General features: G+C 32.6%; 1 protein-coding gene across 1 annotated transcript; it reads left to right on the top strand.

Annotated features, from left to right (window-relative positions):
* The first annotated feature begins 2,972 nt into the window (after positions 1–2,972).
* LOC114276075 (uncharacterized) lies at positions 2,973–7,012 on the top strand. The gene is made up of 5 exons (XM_028217840.2): positions 2,973–3,427; positions 3,575–3,673; positions 4,028–4,214; positions 6,257–6,358; positions 6,856–7,012. Exons 1-5 carry the CDS (start codon positions 3,113–3,115, stop codon positions 6,933–6,935), a joined length of 783 nt encoding a protein of 260 aa, XP_028073641.1. The 5' UTR covers positions 2,973–3,112; the 3' UTR covers positions 6,936–7,012.
* The last annotated feature ends 14,397 nt before the right edge of the window (positions 7,013–21,409 follow it).

Here is a 21,409-nt window from a genome sequence, read left to right as displayed (position 1 = left end):
CTACATTGCAGCTTTTCAGCCTTGGCTCGTGCGGTGGCCCCAGCCGCTCATGTTGCTACTCCGCCACTCGTGTGGTGCAATACGACCTCTCATACGGCGCCCAAGCAAGGTCTCCATGTCTGGCCACTCGTGCAAAGCTCATCGTCGCTCATGTGGTGCACCTGGTCGCTCGAGCGGTGCCATGTCCAGCCTTCATAGCTCCTTGGCCGCTCATGCAGTCAGATTTTAGATAGGGTCATGTTTGAAAGGTGTTTCTAAGTCTCTGTTTTTCATCCTTATGCCCGAAACAAAAATATTAAAAACATCACATGCTAAATAGGCATTGACATCAACTCAACGAACTCACCAAAGTATAATTTGCTGCATCAAGGATCTAAAAGTGTACCAGGGCATCTATACAAGTGTCCCCACAATTGTCCTTGTCCATTGTGTTCTTGAAGTACCTGTACATTTGCTTGTGAGGCATCACCATTTTTATTATTTGCTTCATTTTGGACAATCACTACTGCAGACCATTTGCCTATGTTCTTGTCTCCTAGTATGTGCCATCATTCAAAATTAGAACGAGTCTCACTGTGTGTTCCAATTTATATTAGTACAATTCTGGTTAAGCTTAGATCGATAGAGCTTTAACACAAATTTCATCAAACAACACAATAATCAAACTAATTGTGTTAATGTTCTATGCCTTGAAATATTCAAAGACTTCTTTGGAATAATAACAAGAAGGAAAAGTAAAAATAGAGAAAACAAACTATTTTAGTAACTTTTTGATTTTTTACGGAAAAATGTGCAGAAAAATAGAGAAAATGATGTGACAATTTATAGTGATTTTTTGGTTTGGTTTTTTGGCTAACATAGCTACTTCCCAAACAAGGCCTAAAAGACTCCCAACGTCTACAAGGAATACACTGAAATTACAATATACAATTATGCGTTACAAATGGGACTAGTCCACTTTGTGGACTAGATGGTGTTATTGGCCCCATGGGGTCTATCATGGATCTCATTTTGATAATCTGAATCGTTCAATGTGTAGAACTTGTTGAGTACTTCATTTTTGCAAAAAATCACATTGATCGGATGTCAATAACCCCTTGATTAGATCATGTTTTTGTCAATGGTAAATATAATTTTAAAAATAAATTGTTGATAAAAATGTGTTCTGATCAAATGTCTATTGGACGGTAACCGATCTATTGGTATCTGATCAATGTGATTTTTTTGTAGGGATAAAATACTTGACAATCTCTACATATTGAACGGTCCGAATTATCACAGTGAAACTCGTGGTGGGCCTCATAGGCCCAACAACACCGTTGTAATTAGTCCTAAAAAAAAGATTTATTCCTAAATAATGAAAGATCTATGCTAAGTAATGTGTTGAGGATTGATGACAATGTCATGCCATCCCTCTTGCCCACTTTATAAGTTGGGGCTAGCTTCTCTCTAATCTTAAATCAGACCGAAGAGGTGTTGTCCAGCTCGCTGAGTTCACTTTTGGGTTCTGTTTTGATAATCTGAATCGTTCACATTTTAAAATTTGTCGAGTTTATCATCCCTACAAAAAATTAAGCAGATCAGATATATAATTTGAATCAATTTTGTATAAAAAAAAATAGACGGTAAGAATAAATTATTCATACAAAATTGATTCGAACACGTGATTTTCGTTTTCCGCACGACTTGATATTTTGCATGAATGATATTCTTGACAAATTTTAAAATATAAAATGGTCAAACTTTGAGACGGGAGACCGTGCAGATCCTTATAAGTTATATGCCTCAAATAAGAAATAACTGATTTGGCAATTTATTCCACTTTCCACATTTGATGGGAATAACTTTTCCAACAGTTATCAATTACAAGATGTATGTAGTTCCATATGTCCTACACATACATAATAATAATAATAAATAATGTGATTTTTTTTATAATAGTTAAAAAAATTATAATTAATAAATATAATATAAGGAATAATTAAAAAATTTATAAATAGTAATAATTAAAAAATTTATAAATAGTAATTAAAATAATATCTTAATTAAAAATAATAATCTTAACAAAAAAAATAAATAACATAACCTAATTAAGAGATGATAAGGGGCAAGGTAAAGGGGTAAAGGGTAAATTATTAATAGGTCGTAATAGTTAGATTTAATTTTCTTCAAGTCTTATTAAGAATAAGTCTTAATATAATCGTCACTAAAATTAAATTTTTGTGACGATTTTTTATATATGTCGCTAAAAATTGATAATTACTGATTTTTTTATCACGATTTTTATATATTATCGTTAAAAATTACAATTAGTGACTTTTTTTGTTACGAAATTTTCAAACTATCACTAAAAATTAAAAATTAGTAATTTTTTGTAACAATTTTTTTAAACTATTATTAAAACTTGTAATTAGTAATATTTTTTTATGATTTAAACTGTTACTGAAAATTAATAATTAATAATTTTTTTAATAATATATAATAAAAAATATCATGATAATAATTATCATACAACCTATTAAATAATAGGGTCTGGCTTTGGTCTAGTCCACCATCGGACTGGACCGTGCTGTTGCATCCCGTGGGGGCCCACCACGGGTCTCGTTTTGAAAATCTGAACCGTTCAATGTGTAGAACTCTTCGAGTATTATATATCCGTAAAAAATCACGTTGATCGGATATCGATAGCTATGTGATCAAATCCATTTTTTGTCAACCGTTAATTTATTCACCGTCTATTTTTTTATACAAAACTGATTTAATCACATAGCTATCGATATCCGATTAATGTGATTTTTTATAAATATATAATTCTCAAAAAATTCTACATATTGAACGGTTCAGATTTTCAAAACGGAATCTATAATAGGCCTCTACAGACCTAACAACACAATTTAATCCGATGATAAGCTGGACGAAAGCCAGACCCTAAATAATAAGTCCCAGAGTAGAAGGTTAGTGCAATGGGGATTGTGCTCCAAGTTGAATCAAAGCCTTTTTTTTTTTTTTTTTTTTTTTTTTTTTTTTTTTTTTTTTTTTTTTTACATGTCAAGTCTCCTACGATTGTGGCCGTTGACTAGTGGACTCCATCATCAGTTGGGGAAGAACAACCATGGCTTTCAATAAAGTGTCACCAACCCCAGTCCCAATCCCAAACAATCAATTTCAAGAAACCCAAGAAATGAATAATAATAATAATTACAATAAGGTGGAAATTCCTCAAATCCAGAAGAAACCCAGGGTACTATGCCTCCATGGATTCAGGACAAGTGCTGAAATCCTCAAAAAACAGGTCGGACGGTGGCCTCAAACCCTCCTCGGAAAGCTCGACCTCGCCTTCGTTGATGGGCCTTGTTTGGCCCGAGGCAAATCTGATGTTGAAGCCTTCTTTGATCCTCCCTACTATGAATGGTTCCATTCTAACCAGGTCTCATCAAACCCCATCTTTCCAAACTAATCATCTCATTTATTTTAGATCCATTCATTTGTAGTGATTGTGATTTGGTTGTGCCAAAAAAAATAAATAAATAACTATTCAATTTTGTGAAATCTATGTTTGTTTTCTTTGTTGTAGGATTTTACAGAGTACTACAATTTCGAAGAATGTCTTGCTTATCTAGAAGATTATATGATTAAGCATGGACCTTTTGATGGTCTGCTTGGTTTTTCCCAGGTGGGTTTGTTGAAATTTTTACCTACACTTGGATGACAATGAATTGGGTCACACTCATGTGAGTGTGAGTGTCCTACGCCTGAGTTTTGTATCTCTAGTATCTGTTTGGATAGGGTGATTTGGTGAGAAATGATAGAAAATGAAGAGAAAGAGAAGTCTTTCTCATGTTTAGTTTATAATTTTATTTCTCTCTCTCTGATTGTTAAAAATTGCTGCTCTGAACAATTGTAGGAACACAGAACTCAGCTCTATGACCTGTATTACTAGCATAGTCATGGAATTGATATTCTTGATGTGTCCTTGTAAAATTTTCTTTTTTGATTGTTAAAATATTGCTGATCTGATGAAAATTAGGGAGCACTTTTATCAGCAGCATTGCCGGGGATGCAATTGGAGGGAGTGGCTCTAACCAAGGTTCCAATGATAAAGTTTCTGATAATAATATCAGGGGCTAAGTTTGGTGGACACAAGTTTGGTTTGCCCAAACTGGCTGCTAATGCATTTTCCTCCCCCATCAAATTACCATCCCTCCACATTATAGGTACTTGCCTCTTATAATTTCTGGGTGATCTTGGTATTGAACTAGATGTGGTCAAAATTTCAATTATTTCTTGTTAATTTTGTATATATATATGTTTTGTGAATCGGTAACGAGTATTTACAATTTAAAGAGAGTTACAACCGGATAATCATAGTTGAACAGATATATAAGCCAACAACTGGGTCCCCCATAATGGGGAAGAAACAACCAACCCCAACAGTCAACCTAAGGAAGAGCTCCATAATGGGAAATAACTAAACAAGCCTATAATAGGGAAGAAATTATCAATCTTTGCATTTAGCCAGGATTGACTATCTGACCTCCTAGGTAGAAGTTTACAGGGGTAAGCAACTGAGCTAACCCAATTGGTTTTTGTATTCATTGATTTGAAATGAGCGGATTTGGAATTGATTACAAGAAATATGCCTTAATTTATATTGAATGACTTACTTGTAAGATATCAAAAAATAGATGGAATGATTTGAGTGCTTTATTATGATTGGATTTCAAATGACAAAGTGGAAGGAAATAGTTATTTCAAATCCATGGTAATTAGCTGTACAAGGATTCTTGTAAAATATCCCCACTTTATGCCTTCCTGTGAGGGCATCTCCAATCCTTACACTTTACCCACATCAAATTTAAATTTGAGTAAAAATGCTTAAAAAAAAATTTCACTCCCTTAAAACTCATACCAAAATGAGTTTTATTCAAATTTTGGCTCAAATCAAGCGAGACTTTTATATATATTTTTTTTAACCTCAAATTTCTAAAGCCAATTTGTGGTGATATGTCAACTTCTAATTTACAATTGTGTCACTTACGGATGTAAGAAAAATTGAAAGAACTGACCAAATCGGTTAAACCAAACTAAACCGGTTATATTTAGTCGGTTTTTTAATAGGAATTAGTCTGTACAGTTTTTAAAGTTAATTTTTTTCGATTTTCGGTTCGGTACCGGTTTAGGCACCTTGTGTACTGAATGAAACTGAAACCAACCGAAAGTTTAGCATATTAAACATAATATATATTAAATATATAATGAAATTGGTTGAGTATAAAATTCAATTGATTCACTTAATTGTTTATTTTTTTCTTAAATATTCCAGGTTTGACAATAGATATTGACAATGTGATAAGTTATTAGTTTGTCACTCATATGTGCTTGAGTCAAGTTTTGCTACTACTATGCCTACATAGCTATATCAGATGTTTATGTCATTTTCAATTTTTTATTTTAACTCTACTTGATAGACTTGTGATTTAATCTTATGGGATGATGGTTTTAAACTTTTGTTTTGTTTTGATGTCAAGACTTTGGTTTTCAGATTATATTTTGTTTCTACTTCTACTTCAGTAAAAGTTTAAACACTTAGTATTTATTAATTCTTTTGTTTGTATTTTTGTGAATGGTTAGATTACATATTGAAGTAATGTACAAATGGCTAATTCAATATTTTTATATAAATTATTTACTATACTACAAATTTAAGAAGTAATTCAAATTTGAAAGGTCATAAACTAAAAACCGCACCAAGTCAAACCGTTTGAATTGGCGTGGTTTAGTGAAAAATTCAGTCTATATCGGTTCACAATATAATAGAACCGACATTATCGGTTCGGTAAAATTTCACCTAAGCACCGACCGTCCGGAACTGATTACATCCCTAGTGTCACTTAACAAACTTCTACTCAAATTTGAGTTTGGCCATTGTAGTAACTCTATATGAGATGAAAGCTTTCACTCAAAATTTTACTCAAATCTGAGCAAAATATTTTCAGTTATACATGAGCAAGGGCTGGAGATGGCCTTAGGTCTTTAATCTAGCTCTAAGAACTCGCCCTCTTTTACATTTGAAAATTGAAATCCCTTAATCTGTTGATTTCAAATCTATTTATCCAAGTGTAAACTAGGTCACATCGTTTTCACACTGTTTTTCTCTTAGGAAGTTGATGGCGAATGCAATTTCCATGGTTAAGTTGAAAGCAATGTTCCAAAGATACATATCATTTACTCATATATTACAGTACCTGCTGTGCAGGTGAGACTGACTTCTTGAAGGAACATGGGATCGCATTATTGGAATCATTTCAGGACCCCATTGTAATTTACCACGCCAAGGGGCACACAGTACCAAGACTTGGTTAGTATTTAAGCTGCTTGGTGTAGGTTACCTGAGCTGCTTATAAATTTCTTTTTTCTTTTTTTTAAAAAAAAAATTTATTCAGGGAGTTTGTGACAAACTGTCTGTTGTAGCTTTTGCTTACGACTTATTATGTAGAAATAAGTTACATAAGTTAAAAAAAAAATTGATTATCTGGAAGTTAGGCATGGATGCGTTTGACTTTTGCTTTCTAATTTTCAGTTTTCAGCTTACAATAAGTTGCATCAAACGGGTCATTATGCAGTACTTTCTGTCATAACTGTGTCAACCTAGAACAAGCTAATGATTCTTTTATGGGATTGCATAGATACTGCTATGTAATTTCACATATCAACATACTTGTGCAAAAGAAAGTTTCATGTAATTCTTGGCAAACTTTCCATTGCTTTCATTGAACTTGGTGCTTGTGAATCATTATTACTGAACTCATACAATAATCTATTTAATTTTTATTTTTTCGGCTTACATTTGTGCAGATGAGAAAGGCGTGGGTACAGTGCTTGGCTTCATTGAGAAGATTTGGCAGATGCAATTGCAGGAAGAAATAGAACAATAATATTGTGCTTAGATGTGAATGTTGCCAATTTGTTCTCTTGAAATATTATGAGACATTAATAATATATAACTTATTAACTTTGTTGTGATGTTAGAAATCAATCATTAACTTTGTAAGTTATCTGAAAATAGATGTGTAGGATTAGGGTTTCCCCTAACTCTGAGATATGTTGAATAGAATAGAAAGCTCATTTATTTGTACAAAAGAAGGCAGTAGTTTTTGAGGGTTAATTACACTTTTCACTGAAAAATTGAATCTCTACATTTAAATATAGTTTCAATGAGGCCATTCCTTCTAAATTGAAGTTAAAATTATGTTTTGTTTGGTTTTTAGAAATTTGTTTCAGAAATTTTTTAAAAAAAACTTAAAATTAATTTGGTGAAAGAAATTCTAAAAAAAAATATCATTTTTATATAATTTTATTTTTTAGGATATAGAAATAATTTTTATAATTTTAAAAATATATTTTTGACATCTATTTTTATCAAATTAGTTTTTATTTTTTCAAAACAAAATTCTGAGTATTTTTTTTAAAAGACAAACCAAACATGGCCAATTTTGAGATACTGGTCATTTTTTTAAGGTTTAAATTTGATTAGAAGTTGAAATTAACAATTTTTGAATATTGTTAATTTTCTAAGGTGTACATGTAGATAAAATTAACAAAAAAAAATTAAATGAAATGATCAAATTGAAACTAAACTTTGAAGTGTAAGAATTAAATTGTTTAAATTAAAATTATAGAGATTAAATTAAAATTTGAGTCAAACTATAAAGGTACAAAATGTAATTAATCCTTTTCTAAGGCTGGGCATAGGGTTATCTGACTCGCACAACTCGTCCTACCCGAACTGACCCGCATACATATGAGTGATTTCGCAAACATAATAGGGTTGGGTATACTTTGGAATATGTCATTTTTTCGGGTTACGGGTGAATTACGGGTCTGAACCGCACTCGGAACACCCTGTCTACATTTACATTTAAAAAAAAAAAAAATGGACCGTTCATCTATCCTAGATATTTTTGCCCAAACAAACCAAACCAAATCTTAATCTCTCAAAATCAAAACATCTGCAACGACAGCGAAGCGACCAATCAGCCTTCGCAAGATCGACTCTCTCTCTTCGGCAACTCTGAGGTAAGCATTTCTCTGTCTCTGTCTCTCTCCCCGGCCTGTGATTTTTTAGAAGGCAATCAGATCTGTCTCTCTCTGTGCGTAGCCTCTCTTCTCATCTCACTCTCTCTCATTCTTCCATCTCTCTCTGTGGTGACAAGTGAAGCGACCGATCGACCTTCACAAGATCGACTCTCTCTCTCCGGCAACTCTCAGGTAAGCGCTTCTCTGTTTCTGTCTCTCTCTCTCTCTCTCCGATCTTTGATTTTTTTTTAGGCAATCAAATCTGTCTCTCTCTCTCCCCGGTCTCTGAATTTTTTTATCTGAATCAAGATTCTGTTGATGTGACTAAGATTATGTTTCCATGATGATTAAGATCTTGGATTAAGATTCTTTTAAGATTCTTCATAGACTTGTTTATATTATAAAAGAAAATTAGAAGTGGAAATTAAATATGTTATTGAATTTTAATTGAATATGTTTAGTTTCTGTTTAATTGAACCTGAAATTGAATCTGTTTAAATTCTTCATAGACTTGCACAGAACATTGTTTGATTTTAATTGTTTTTTTTTTAAATTTTTTATGGGAGTTTTCTGTTAATGAATTTTATTTAGAGGGTTTAGGGTTTATTGAATTTTTAGGAGTTATTTTTGGGAGTTTTCTGTGTGATATGGTGGGTGGGTTTGATCTTTGTACTTAAGGGAAATTGAATCTGTTGATTACTGAATCAGTTATTTAGAGGGGAAATTGAATTTATTAATTACTTTTTTATATTATATTTATCATTTAGTTTTTATTTAATTTTCATTCTAATTTTTGTAATCCAATTTGAATGGGTTTGAATTGAATGAAGTTTCCCAACAATTTATTTTTATTTTATTATTGCATTTTGGATGAATGTAAAAGTTAATAAAGAATTACTTTTAGGTAAGTTTAGAATTTTGAATAATTTTACTTTAATTGTATTGTTGAGTAGTAGATAGATAGTGAATGTGATTGATTATCTAGTTTAGAATTTTGAAATATATGCTTGTGTTAGTTTGTGATATGATTTAGGATTTTGAATGATTTGTTTGTATTGTTAGGAATTGATTTTGTTGTGTTTTTAATTTTATAAGTTTTAATTCATTAATTATTAATGTTGGAGCATTTTAGAAAATAGGAAGAAAATGGTCCAAAATAAATATTTACAAAATTGGAAAAAAAAAGGCTTAAAAATAAATTTTTAAAGAAAAAGTCCAATCCGCAAACCCTCCCGCACATCCGTGAACCTTATCCAAACAAATCGCACTGCGAGCGGTTGCGGATTGACTTTTTCTCAAACCGCATATATGCGGACAGGTCCAAATCGATCCATAAACTGCCCAAAACTGAACCGCGACCACCCCACTAACCTATGACATGAAAGAAACTTACAAATTGGATATAGAGGTAAATATACATCCATTAAATCGGATTCATAATTAAGAAGAAATTTTTAATATTTTAATATAACACAAAAGATAAATGGCATTTCATTTGGTACATGATTTGCAACCAAAAATATTCTTTAAGATTTGTTTGGATATGAGAAGTCCCAAAAATACTTGATATATTTTTTTGTTGTCACGGTCTAAACAGGCCTTTCGAATGAAATCTCAGGTTTAAACTCAAATAGAATATTTTGTGTGTAAACTTTCGTTTCTTTTCGAGGCCGAATTACATTAATGGTTCTTGTAATTTAAGATTTATATTATTTTGATTTTTAATTTTTTAATTGTGATTTATTTGATTCTGAATTTTGAATCTCGTTTCAAATAAGGACAATTAAAAACATTGTTACTCCATTTTAAGGGTAAAGTTGTCAATTTAATAAAATATAAACCAATTTGACAAAAATAAATGTCAAAAAATTATTTTTACTCACCAAAAATAAAATTACATAAAAATGATAATTTTTTTTTTATTTTTTTACCAAATTAATTTTTGTGATTATTTTTGTTGATATTTTTTTATAGTTATCATGTACTAGATGGTTATATTTATTGTTAACAGATATTTTTGAATGGTTATCATGTAATAGATTGTTATTAGATTTTTAATATATAATTGATATGTTTAATATCCGAAATCCTTTTAGTTTTGGATTTTTTTTTTTGATTTAATGGATTGGTTTAATAATGATATCAAAATTGTCGCTATATTTGACTTTTAAAAAAATAAAAACTAATTTAACAAAAATAAATATAAAAAAATTATTTGAAAAAATTATTTCTACCCTCCCAAAATATAAAATTATATAAAAATGATATGTTTTTAATTTATTTTTTTTTTAGACTTATTTATAAGTCTCTTTTCAGACACTTATGCTATGTTAAGTCCTGTGTAATTTCTTATAGAGTCTCAAGTCCTATTTAGATAGAAATGTATTCCACAAAATCCTACACAAACGTAACGTGACGTGACACTTATATAAACGTAATGTAACGTGACACCTACATAAACGTAACGTAACGTGACACTTACACAAACATAACGTAACACCTACATAAACGTAACGTAACGTGTCACGTTACGTTCGCAAACTTAATGAGTTTTTATTTTTTTAAATTGAATGTGAAAATGTTGCTGGTTTATGTTGGTGTCATGTTACGTTTCATATAAATATGATCTATGGCAACATTCAATTTTCTATATAGGAAATTGAATGTTGCCATAGATCATAGGTGTCACGTTACATTTATGTATGTGTCACGTTACGTACAGGTGTCATGTTACGTTTATGTAGGTATCACATTACGTTTATGTAAGTGTCACGCTACGTTACGTTTATATAGATATGATTTATAATAACATTCAATTTCCTATATATGGTTTTACTATTATTTATGATATTAACAACTAATATTGAGGGTAAATGTGTCAACAAATTTCTCACAGGACTTATGGGAACATAAGTTTTTTAGTATGACCATATGTAGCACAAGTCTCCCTAATAGGACTTAAAAATAATTTTCCCTTTTTTTACCAATTTAATTTTTAATTTCTTAGAAATTTGTTTCTCAAAAAAATTCTGAAAAACAAACCAAACAGAACTTTATAACCAAAAAAGTTCCAACATTATTTATTTTTTAAAAATGCCATTATATTTCAAATAATATAGAAGTTGATCAACACAAAATTAGTTGTATGACGATTTTGCCCTTCAAATAGAATAATAATGTCTTCAATTGTCTTTATTTGAAATAATATTCAAAATTTAAGGTCAAATATATTACAATTAAAAAATTAAAGATCACAATGACACAAATCTCAAATTATATAGACTATTAATATAATTTGCCTTCTTGCAAACTAATTAGATCTAGGAGAGTAGTTCAATTTAATGTCGCAAGGGGAGTATACTGATTTTTCTTGCTTGTAAGTTTATTTGGGTTTGGGTTTTTTTTGTAATATAGTTATGACCAAAAGTGAAGAAGACAAAGATTAAGGGGTAGTTTGGAATAATTTAAATAAATATATTTTATGAAAAGATGTGTAGTGTGGTATAAAAGTAATGTGACTCAAATAAAAAAAAATGATATAACTTAAATAAGATTTAAAAAAATGTACTAAAATAGTGTACCCCTAACAACCTTTAATTAATCATGTAATATAAATCCTACATATGCGTAGGGGCGTAATTATGGCCCGGTGGCCTAGGCTTTGGCCGGCCCAAACGGGCCTCGCATGCTTCCTTTTTTTGGAAGGTCGAAAAGTGGAGCCCAGGCCCAAGCCCAAGTCCACTCATAATAGAGCCTAGGGCCGAGTCTGAAAACCTGGTGTAACGCCCTGAAATAATTACAATAATCCAACTCCAAACAAATAATACAAGATGACATAATTGAAATGATAGGCTTTCATTAATCATAATTAATATACAAAAATGATAAGAAATAAAAGCTAAACAAATGTTAATATGCCCTAAAGGTTTACATCTTTCTAAGCCAAGGTTTGGGTACATCAAAAATGAGTCATAAGTTCAATACAAATAAAGCTCTCTAGGCTTGTAGAAAAGTTAAATACAAGATAAACAAAACTGAGTCTTCTGCTCTACAATCCTCCCAAGCTAAGTCCTTGGTGGAGGTATATCATCAGCACCTGAAAATGATTTTCTCAAGTAGGGTGAGCCAAAACCTAATAGAAACAATCTACCACAATATATGAATCTTAACAAAGATAGAAGTATGATATGCATATCCAATGCCCATAATACAATCATTTATAACTTTTTCACAAAACCATGCCATGTCGTGCTTTATATCTCAATTCATTTTATCTTAACACATAAGCCATTCACCATTTTATTTAGACAACAAAACTGAGAGTACAACTCAACGGGTGTCTAACCACCACAGCCATTATACAAATACTTTCATTTTGCCATTTTACGAATATTTCGTCCACGGGAATCGACACCCATGTATACGTGCGGTTTTCAGAACTTTCACCCCAGACACACAAGCCAACTTAATTCACTGGAGTCTATCCCCTTTCTTCTTCCAAACATAGAGTACATCCCTTTCAAACATCATACATTTACAATGTATTAAAGACATAGTCACATTTAATGACAACGAATAAAAGATTAGTTTCAATTCACCTAATCCTCATGCAATTTCTACAACAATCATAGTTATCCCCCACCGATAACCCAAAGCAGATATACAATCTCCAAGACAGATAGATTATCCAAATTTCTATAGGTGAGAGGTAATATATATCCAATACCACCATTTATATAAACATTCATCCAATTTCATTTTCTCAATACCAATTTCATTTATTTATACAAAATAACTATTTTAGACACTTTAGAGCAAGACTCCATTTTCTTTCAAAATCCATCTCGGTATCAAAATCAACAAATTTATCACAACACAACCTCACATTTACTCCTATAACCATTTTTCATACATACATTTGAAAACCCCTCTTTTGACTTTAAACCAAAACCCTAGTTTTGTTCAAAATAATTCCAAATTTCAATATTCTTTACACATCAACAAATAACTATGTTAAAACTCATAGAAGAGTGTAGAAAGTCCCTACCTTAAGTTTAGAAGACGAGTAAAGCAAGGAAGAAACTTCAAAGACACCGAAACTAAGTTCTATTCAAATCAAAATGGAGCTCTTGAGATGCTCTGCCTTTTTTCCAAAGACACTAGGGTAGAGAAACCAACGGATTTAGGTAAAAATGTAGAGAGAGAGGCTCTAGATCTAGGGTTTTGAGAGAAAAAAATGTAAAAAAGTTATGTAGAAAGGTGATGCTACGAATTGATATACGTACAGTTCACTCGAGCGCAAGAAGTGAAGCTCCAACGTCAGACACAATAAATTATTCCGCTCGAGCACAAGAAGTGACGCTCGAGCACAGAATGTACACTTCTAGTAGTTTTGCAGACAACAAACCCAACACTCGAACACAAAGGCTGCCTGAGCTGAAACTGCTCGAGCGCAGAAAACACCACTCGAGCGTAGAATACACTCTCCTAGTAGTTTTGCAGACCTGCAAAAGTACTGGGAGTTCATAAAGTCCGCTCAAGCACAAGAAGTACCGATCGAGCAAAGGAGTAAAATTTTGGGCAACAAAAGTTTAAAAACTAAACAATCAACCTGTTTTAAACACTACAATCACAATCCAATAGCCAAACTCAAGGAAGTATGATGGGAAAAGACATGAACAACACTACGAAACCATAAAACCCGAGTCCAATATACTAAAGGGTCGGGTTAAAACCAGAATCGCTATACCTGGGTTTGGGCTTAGGGTCGATCCCGAGGGTCTGGTCGCGGGCCGGGCCTGGGCGGGTTTTTTTTTTTTCTTTTTCAAAAAATGAACGATAAATACATTATCTATGTAGATTATTTTAGGGATAAAAAATAAAATAAAAATTGCACTAGAGTATTTTAGTTAAGATTAATGAGATGTTTAGTTATATTTCATATATGGTAGTATTTAAATTTAATTATGTATGACTTATATTTTTTTAATTATGAACTTATATGTAATTATGTAATTTTTTCCTTTTGAAATAAATAATTTTATATATATGAAAATGAAACTTTCAATATTACAATCATTTAATTAATTATATAATATTTATTGAATGAATAATTTTTATTTCAAAATGAAATAAAAATATTACAAAAATTTATATCATTAAATGAAATATGAAAATGGTTGCAAATTATCAGTTGACCCAAATTGCATTTGACTTTTAATATCAAGTTGTTGGCTTTGTAAATGTTTGTTAACATGCATTTTTAGATGACTAGTGCCCCCTGCAGATGTAACACTAAGTAAATGTGTACAATATTTATATTTTGCTTTAAATGTAATTGTACCATCAAGATTATTTATAGATATTTTTTCAAAATGTTCCCAAACACTACTAGTTGTGTCCCTAGATGATGATCCAACTATTGGAAGAGAGATATTAGAAAGAGAATCAACAGATTCATGTTGTGTAGTATATGTATCAACATCGACATAAACATTAGGAATATTATGATCTATAGTAATGTAAGTAAAATAATATATAAGAACTAACAATTAATTTAAATAATGAGTAACAATAACGAGTAAAAAATAATAATTAATATGCGTTCAGAAATAATTAATGTAAAAAAATGAATAGCTAATATATTTAATTAAACTAATTAATGATGTTACCGACTAGCGAATGCGATACAAAAATTAGTTTCTTCTGATAAAAGTTTCTTCTTGCACAATTGCAATTGCCACCTAGAGATGACACTTCAAAATTAATTGAGAGTTGAGAGAGATTGAGAGTTTAAGAGAAATTGAGAGTTTAACAGAGATAATTGTTTGTGAGATTTATTTTGGAAAATGAGGGTTATTTATAGAAGTTTGGAAGATCGAAGTAAATTTATAAATTAAAAAAAAATGGCTGTTGTGTTTTAAACGGTAATATGACCATTAAATTAGAATATTATTTTTATTTTTAATTTTTTTTTTTTTGCTTTTGGTCTACAGAGGTGCAAACATTTAAATTTTTTTAAATTTTTTTTTATTCATTGCAAATTGCAATGATGTGATGCATGACAAGGCAACAAGGGGCAAGGGGTAGGGCAGCACTGTTGCAGGCATCAATTTTGCCTCCCTACGCAAGGAAAAGGTCTGCTCTTTTTTCTTTTTTCTTTTTTACCGTTGTTGCAAGCCTTTATTTATTTATTTTTTAATTATTATTTAACCGTTGCAACTTGCAAGCCTTTTTTTTTTTTTTTTGAAATTTGACCGTTGGCAAGCAGAACCGGAAAAGGAGGGTCAGGCCACTCACAAAGCCAATTTTTTTTGGGCCTGGCCGGGTTTGGCTTCAAATGGAAGGCCAGGCTTAGGCTCATGGCCCTGGGCTGGGCTCGGGCCCATGGTTACGGGCCAGGCCCACCTCAGGCCACCCACGGGTCTCGAGCCATTTTTACACCCCTACATATATGTTTGCATGAAAATAGGTTAAGTTAGGAGGTTTGGGGTGTAAGCTATGAAGTACGGACACGGACACGGATACGGATACGGGACACAGTAATTTTCAAAAAATAGGGACACGGACACGGACATGGTGGGAACATGACATTTTTTTTTTTAAATACATTTTTATGTGTTATGTACATTCATATTACATTCATCCTAAATCAAAATTAACAAACACTAACTTAGTAATATTAATTCAATAAATATAACCACTACATTTAAACAAATTAATAGATAATCCATTCACAAAAAAGTCATAATAAATTATAACAAGAACTAAGATGAGAAGGAGAAAACATTCAACATCCAACAATATTCTTCACAAAAGCACTAAATAAGATAGGCAAAAGAAGGGGAAAAAACAAGAAGAAGAAGAAGAAGAAGAAGTTGGCCTCCCAAAGCTTCAAGTAGATCCAATTTCTTCCACGTCTTCATCATCATTAGCATTACAATCTTTTTCTTTGTTTGCACCTCTATCATCTGTAAACAACACAACCTCCATCTCAGGTTCATCAAGTGAGAGATTTGCAATCTCAAACATCCCAACATCATCAAATGAATCAAATGTGTCGCCCGTAATATCCCATGACTTGGTCTCTCCTTTAAGGTATTGCAGGGTTCTTCTTGATAAAAGACGGAGATTACTATGAACAAAAACCAAATCTTTTGCACGTAGGGGTGTCATCTTGTTTCTTTTTATTGAATGGATAAAAGAGTATATACTCCAATTCCTCTCAGCACATGACAAAAAAGAAGATAGCACAAGTAGCCTTAAAGCCAAATATTGAAGAGTGGGTGCAGATGCACCATGAACAACCCACCAACTATGAGGATCCATATCATATCTATCTCCAATGGAATCAATGTCAGCAAATGGCCCCTCTTTGGTTAAGAACTTGGCATATTCCAAATTTGCTCTAGTGCGCTCCATTGGATCATCAAAGAACCTTTTCAAGCACTTTGTTCTCTCAAGGCAGACCTCCTCATCCTTATGTGGGAGGAACTTGACTTGGATTTTCATAAAGCCACACATCACTATAATACCTAAAATGAAAAAAATGTACTACTCATTATAAATATGAAAGAATAATATTAAGCTTAAATTAATAAAAATAGTAAATTGTGTTGTAATCATCTTGGATTCAATGAGTGAGCCAAGCAATGAAGTGGTGTGTTGTTCTTGTTCCACCGGTCTACAAGAATATGATGTACTACATTACATAATGTAGACTCTTCTTCTAGTCGCTTTCCTTCATGCTTATATATCACCATATTCACTTTTACTATCATTGTATCCCACATGTCATATACTAAGTGAAGAGAAGGTCTATCGGTGTCACAAACTCTAATCATATCATAAATAGGAGCAACAAAGGAAAGTATGTAGTCGACTTGATCCCACCAAAAGTCATCCAACACCTTATCCTTTACAAACTTGGCCTTACCAATATCATCATCCCTATAACAACTCCATTTGTCACTGAATACTATTGTTTCGAGACCTTACTTTATCAACTTGACCCTCTTAAGCATGACAATGGAAGAAGCAAAGCGTGTCTCAGCAACAAAAAAAAGCTTCAAACTCAAAAACTCATTGTACATTGCCAACCTCACAGAATTATTACAAATAAAATTCTTGATCATCATCACATCACCCACAATCCCACTAATCCAATTACACTCTTCAAATGCAACTAAATTATTTTCCACATTCTTGGCAGCACAAATATTCTTCAAGGCAAAATTAAGGGTGTGCACAACACAAGGAGTCCAAAAGATGTGAGAAAATGACGCTTCAATTAGGTGCCCTACCGCCTTGCAATTTGGGGCATTATTTGTAATGACTTGAATCACATTTTTAGGCCCAACCTCCATGATTACTTCCTTCATCAAGTTGGAAATAAAATACTTGTCCTTTGTTTTCCCTGAACAATCAACCGCTTTAAGAAACATAAGCCCTAAGCCCACCTCTGGTAACAGTCATAAAATTTATTAATGGCCTTCGTTGGGAATCACTCCATCCATCACTGACTATACTCACTCCCTTCTCTCTCCATGTGCCTCGAATAGAGTCTCATAACCTATATGTTTATCCTTTCTTTTTGAAGCAATATAGTTCTCAATATGTTATACCCATGCGATACATATCCATGTATGTTGCTATTTGCAGCAAAAGTAAATGCACTAACATAGTAAGGATTTCTTGCCAAATGAAATGACAAGCATGTTGAATAAAACATTCTAGCTATCTCACCATTTAATCGTTCTCAAGCCCCAATGTTAAATGCTTTCATAACAGGGTTACTACTTCCACTCCCTGTAGCAGTTGGCCTCTTCTTTTTTGATCCATAGATCTCCTCTGGCTCATTAAAACGTAAACCTAATGATGCACTTGAACTGGGAGGAGGCAATGAGACTTTCTTCAACCTAGAGTTTTTCAATTTCAACTCTGCTGCTCCAATTACTCTCTCAAATTCAGCTGTAACAACCCCGACATTTGATTAACGTTAATTCATGATTAAATATGCCTAATAAGTAATTAAGGTGAAATTATGAAGAAATTGCATGTGTGTCACATTATTTGTTCTCATATCTGTCTAACGTAGAAATATTTGTTTGAATTTCTGTTTTGTTTTGTGAATTTAAGGCTTGACATCTGATCATGAAATCGACTTGATGTATGTGTTAGTTGGAATTTTTAGAACATTATGGTAAGTTTAATTAGAATTTGATTCGGAACGATTTAATTAAAATAATTGATGCTCAATTAAGCCTAATTAATGAATTCTTTAATCCAAGCCTATATAAGGCACCTATTATGCCTCCACTCATCATTTTTCCTTCATATTAGCACATTTTTGAGCTCACACATACACAAACCAACGTGGGAGAGAGGGAGAAGAGGAAGTTGAGCTCAAATTAAAAGGGTTGCTAGAGAACTTAGAGATTTTGGCTTGGAACTTCCAACAATTGATCATCTAGAGCATCATTGACAAGCCTAGGTAAGAATTCAACCTTTAGATTGTACAATTATGATGTGTAGGACATGAATTTTAGAGAATTATGTTGGATAATGCAAGGATTGAGTTAGAAATGAAGAGAATTGAACCATATCATGCATGCATGCATATATCATGGTATTTTGAATAGATTTTTAAAGAATTTTCACATGCATGTGTTTATCTTGACTTGGTTTTGAAAATTCACCACATTTCTTACCATTTGATCTTAATTGATCATGTTTTGGAAAGCCTACGTTCTAAATAATTCATGCATGTTATGTTTATGGCATATTCATAAATTTCAAGTTGGAGTTTTGATCAATTGGCATACCTTTGGGCCTTAATTTAGTGAAATGATCTTCAAACCATGGTATTTTACAAGTTTTGAAATGTTTTTTTTTTTTTTTGAGTTTTGGCCAAAAAGATGAGTTTTGAAGTGTGTAATTCGAGTTTGGAGCTTGGGAGTGCAATCTGGAAATTCCAGATTCTGCACTTCCGCTCGAGCGGCAGAAGCTGCGCTCAAGCGACCACTCTGTGATCTTACACTTCCGCTCGAACAATCTAAAGTCTGCTCGAGTGTGAAATGCGAGCTCCCAGAAGTTTCATATTTTTGCAGACCGCTCGAGCAACAAGAGTTACGCTCGAGCGAGGACCTGAGTCTCACGCTCGAACGACCGTCGAGCGTTCGTCGAGCGTGAAAATCACATAACCAGTACTTTTTCAAAGTTTGCAGACCGCTCGAGTGAAGGAAGTTGCGCTTGAGCGTACCCTCACATGTTTGCATGTCCGCTTGTGCGAAGGAAGTTGCGCTCAACAGATACCCCTGTTTCCAGCAAAGTTTTGTAAAACATGTTCAAGTGCATTTTGACATCCACATTGCATCCTAGGCATTCCTAGGCCATAATTAAGACTCAATAAGAAATTAAGACCTAGAAACACACTAAGTATGGAATGAAAGAAGTTAAGTACCAACCGAGTGTGTATTTCATAATGTGTTTCTGCTATGTGTATGTAAGTCACGTGTCACAAGTTATCTGATCTATCTATTCTGTAAATAGAGCCATCTGTGAGTAATAACTTAGTAAAGCTATGTTTAACTTTAATTATTTTCTGAATGATATGAATTAAGATCGGCTTTATGCAATGTTATATTCTGTATAATGAATGATTGTCCAAGTTTCTTAAATGTATTCGTGACATCCTTAGCACAATGCCCTTGCACGGGGGTGATAATACTGTGGTCTACAAGTACAAGGCCCTTGCCTGGGGGTAACAATACCGTGGTTTCATGGCCCTTACTCAGGGGTAATAATACCGTGCCCCAAGTATATTACAAGTTTCCCGGTACCGGAGGTTCCTTATGGAACTAACAAGCATGATAACGCTAATAGATATACCATGTATGATTAAGCATGAACTTTGATTTCCATATGTAGTTTGAACAAGAATATGAATATACATCTGTTTTTAATATGAATTCTGATTTCTGAATCTATTATGGACATCATTCATTTAAACCCTTTACTCTGTTATTATTCACTGGGCTCCCGTTCATTATTTATTTTATGTATGTAGGTGAGCAAACGCGTAACCAGGCCTAAGCTGCTGCTTGGAATGTTCTGAGTCAGCCAACCACTGTGCCTCCCAGGGAGGTTCCTTTTTGAAATGTTTAGTTCTGTAACCTTGCTACAGATGTTTTTGCTTGTTTGCTTATCTGTACATTGAACAATGTTCCCTTTTGGCATTATCTGTGTTTTTGGGTAACGTAAAACTAATGTATGTATGACGTCACATATATATATATATATATGTATGTATATTTGTAGTTTTGAAATTTTCTGTCTCATATATGTTAACATAGCTTTATGGACATTGTATATTTTCTATATTTGCTTCCACAGCCCCTTATTATATATCATTCAGTTAAGAGGCATTTGGTAATCCAAGGATTACTGGTCGGTTACGACGTTAAACGTATAAGAGCGGATTTGGGTCGTAACATTAGCTTTATCCTTAATTGTTACTTTTGGATACACTTCTATCCTTTGATTTTTAATTTGCATCAAATGGGCTTTTACCCTAGTGTATGAACCTTTACGTGTAGCCCGACAAAAGTTACATTGAAAAGTATAGTTCCCCCCTCTTGCACCAATTTTTTCTAATCTAATCACATATTTCCACAGTGGCTTATCATCTTCAACATCAAAGGCAGATTGTGTGTTATTAGTAGAATTTGAACTAGACATTTTTCCTATAAATTGTAACCATTATAAATTAACATTAACATTAGAAGGGGGAACAAAAAAAAAAGAAGTTTTACATACTGTGTGTATATATATAAACCTATAATTTTTTTTTATTTAAAAAATACAGTTTTAGAGATATATATACATATATATAAACATATAATTACAAAAAAATAAAAATAGTATATATATAAACCTATAAAAAAAAATAAAAACAACATACAATCGAGCGTGAGAGAGAGAGAGAGCTTACCTTCAAAGTCGTCTGGATGGAAGACAACTGGATGGAGCTTGACTGATCGATTGAGAGAGAAGGTCTTACCTTTGATCGACTTGATGGGGTTGGGGGTCTTTGATCGACTAGATGGAGGTGGTGGAACGATTGGTTCAAATCGACTGATGGAGGTCTTCGATTGGTCTTCTTCCTTTGATCTCTTAAATCTTTTTTTTTTTTACTTTTTAAATATTACACTTTGACCTCAAATAAATATAACAAAATTAAAAATGAGCCCCGTCGTGTCCCATGCTGTGGCCTGATATGGACACGTGTGTCCACACCGTGTCTCCTACAAAAAAATCATTAAATTAAAAGGGA

This window comes from Camellia sinensis, unplaced genomic scaffold (assembly GCF_055761805.1).
Source record: "Camellia sinensis isolate YWXY unplaced genomic scaffold, ASM5576180v1 Unanchor1, whole genome shotgun sequence".
Classification (NCBI taxonomy): Eukaryota; Viridiplantae; Streptophyta; class Magnoliopsida; order Ericales; family Theaceae; genus Camellia; species Camellia sinensis.
Note: the sequence above shows the minus strand (reverse complement) of the source record. Positions and strands in the feature narration are given on the sequence as shown.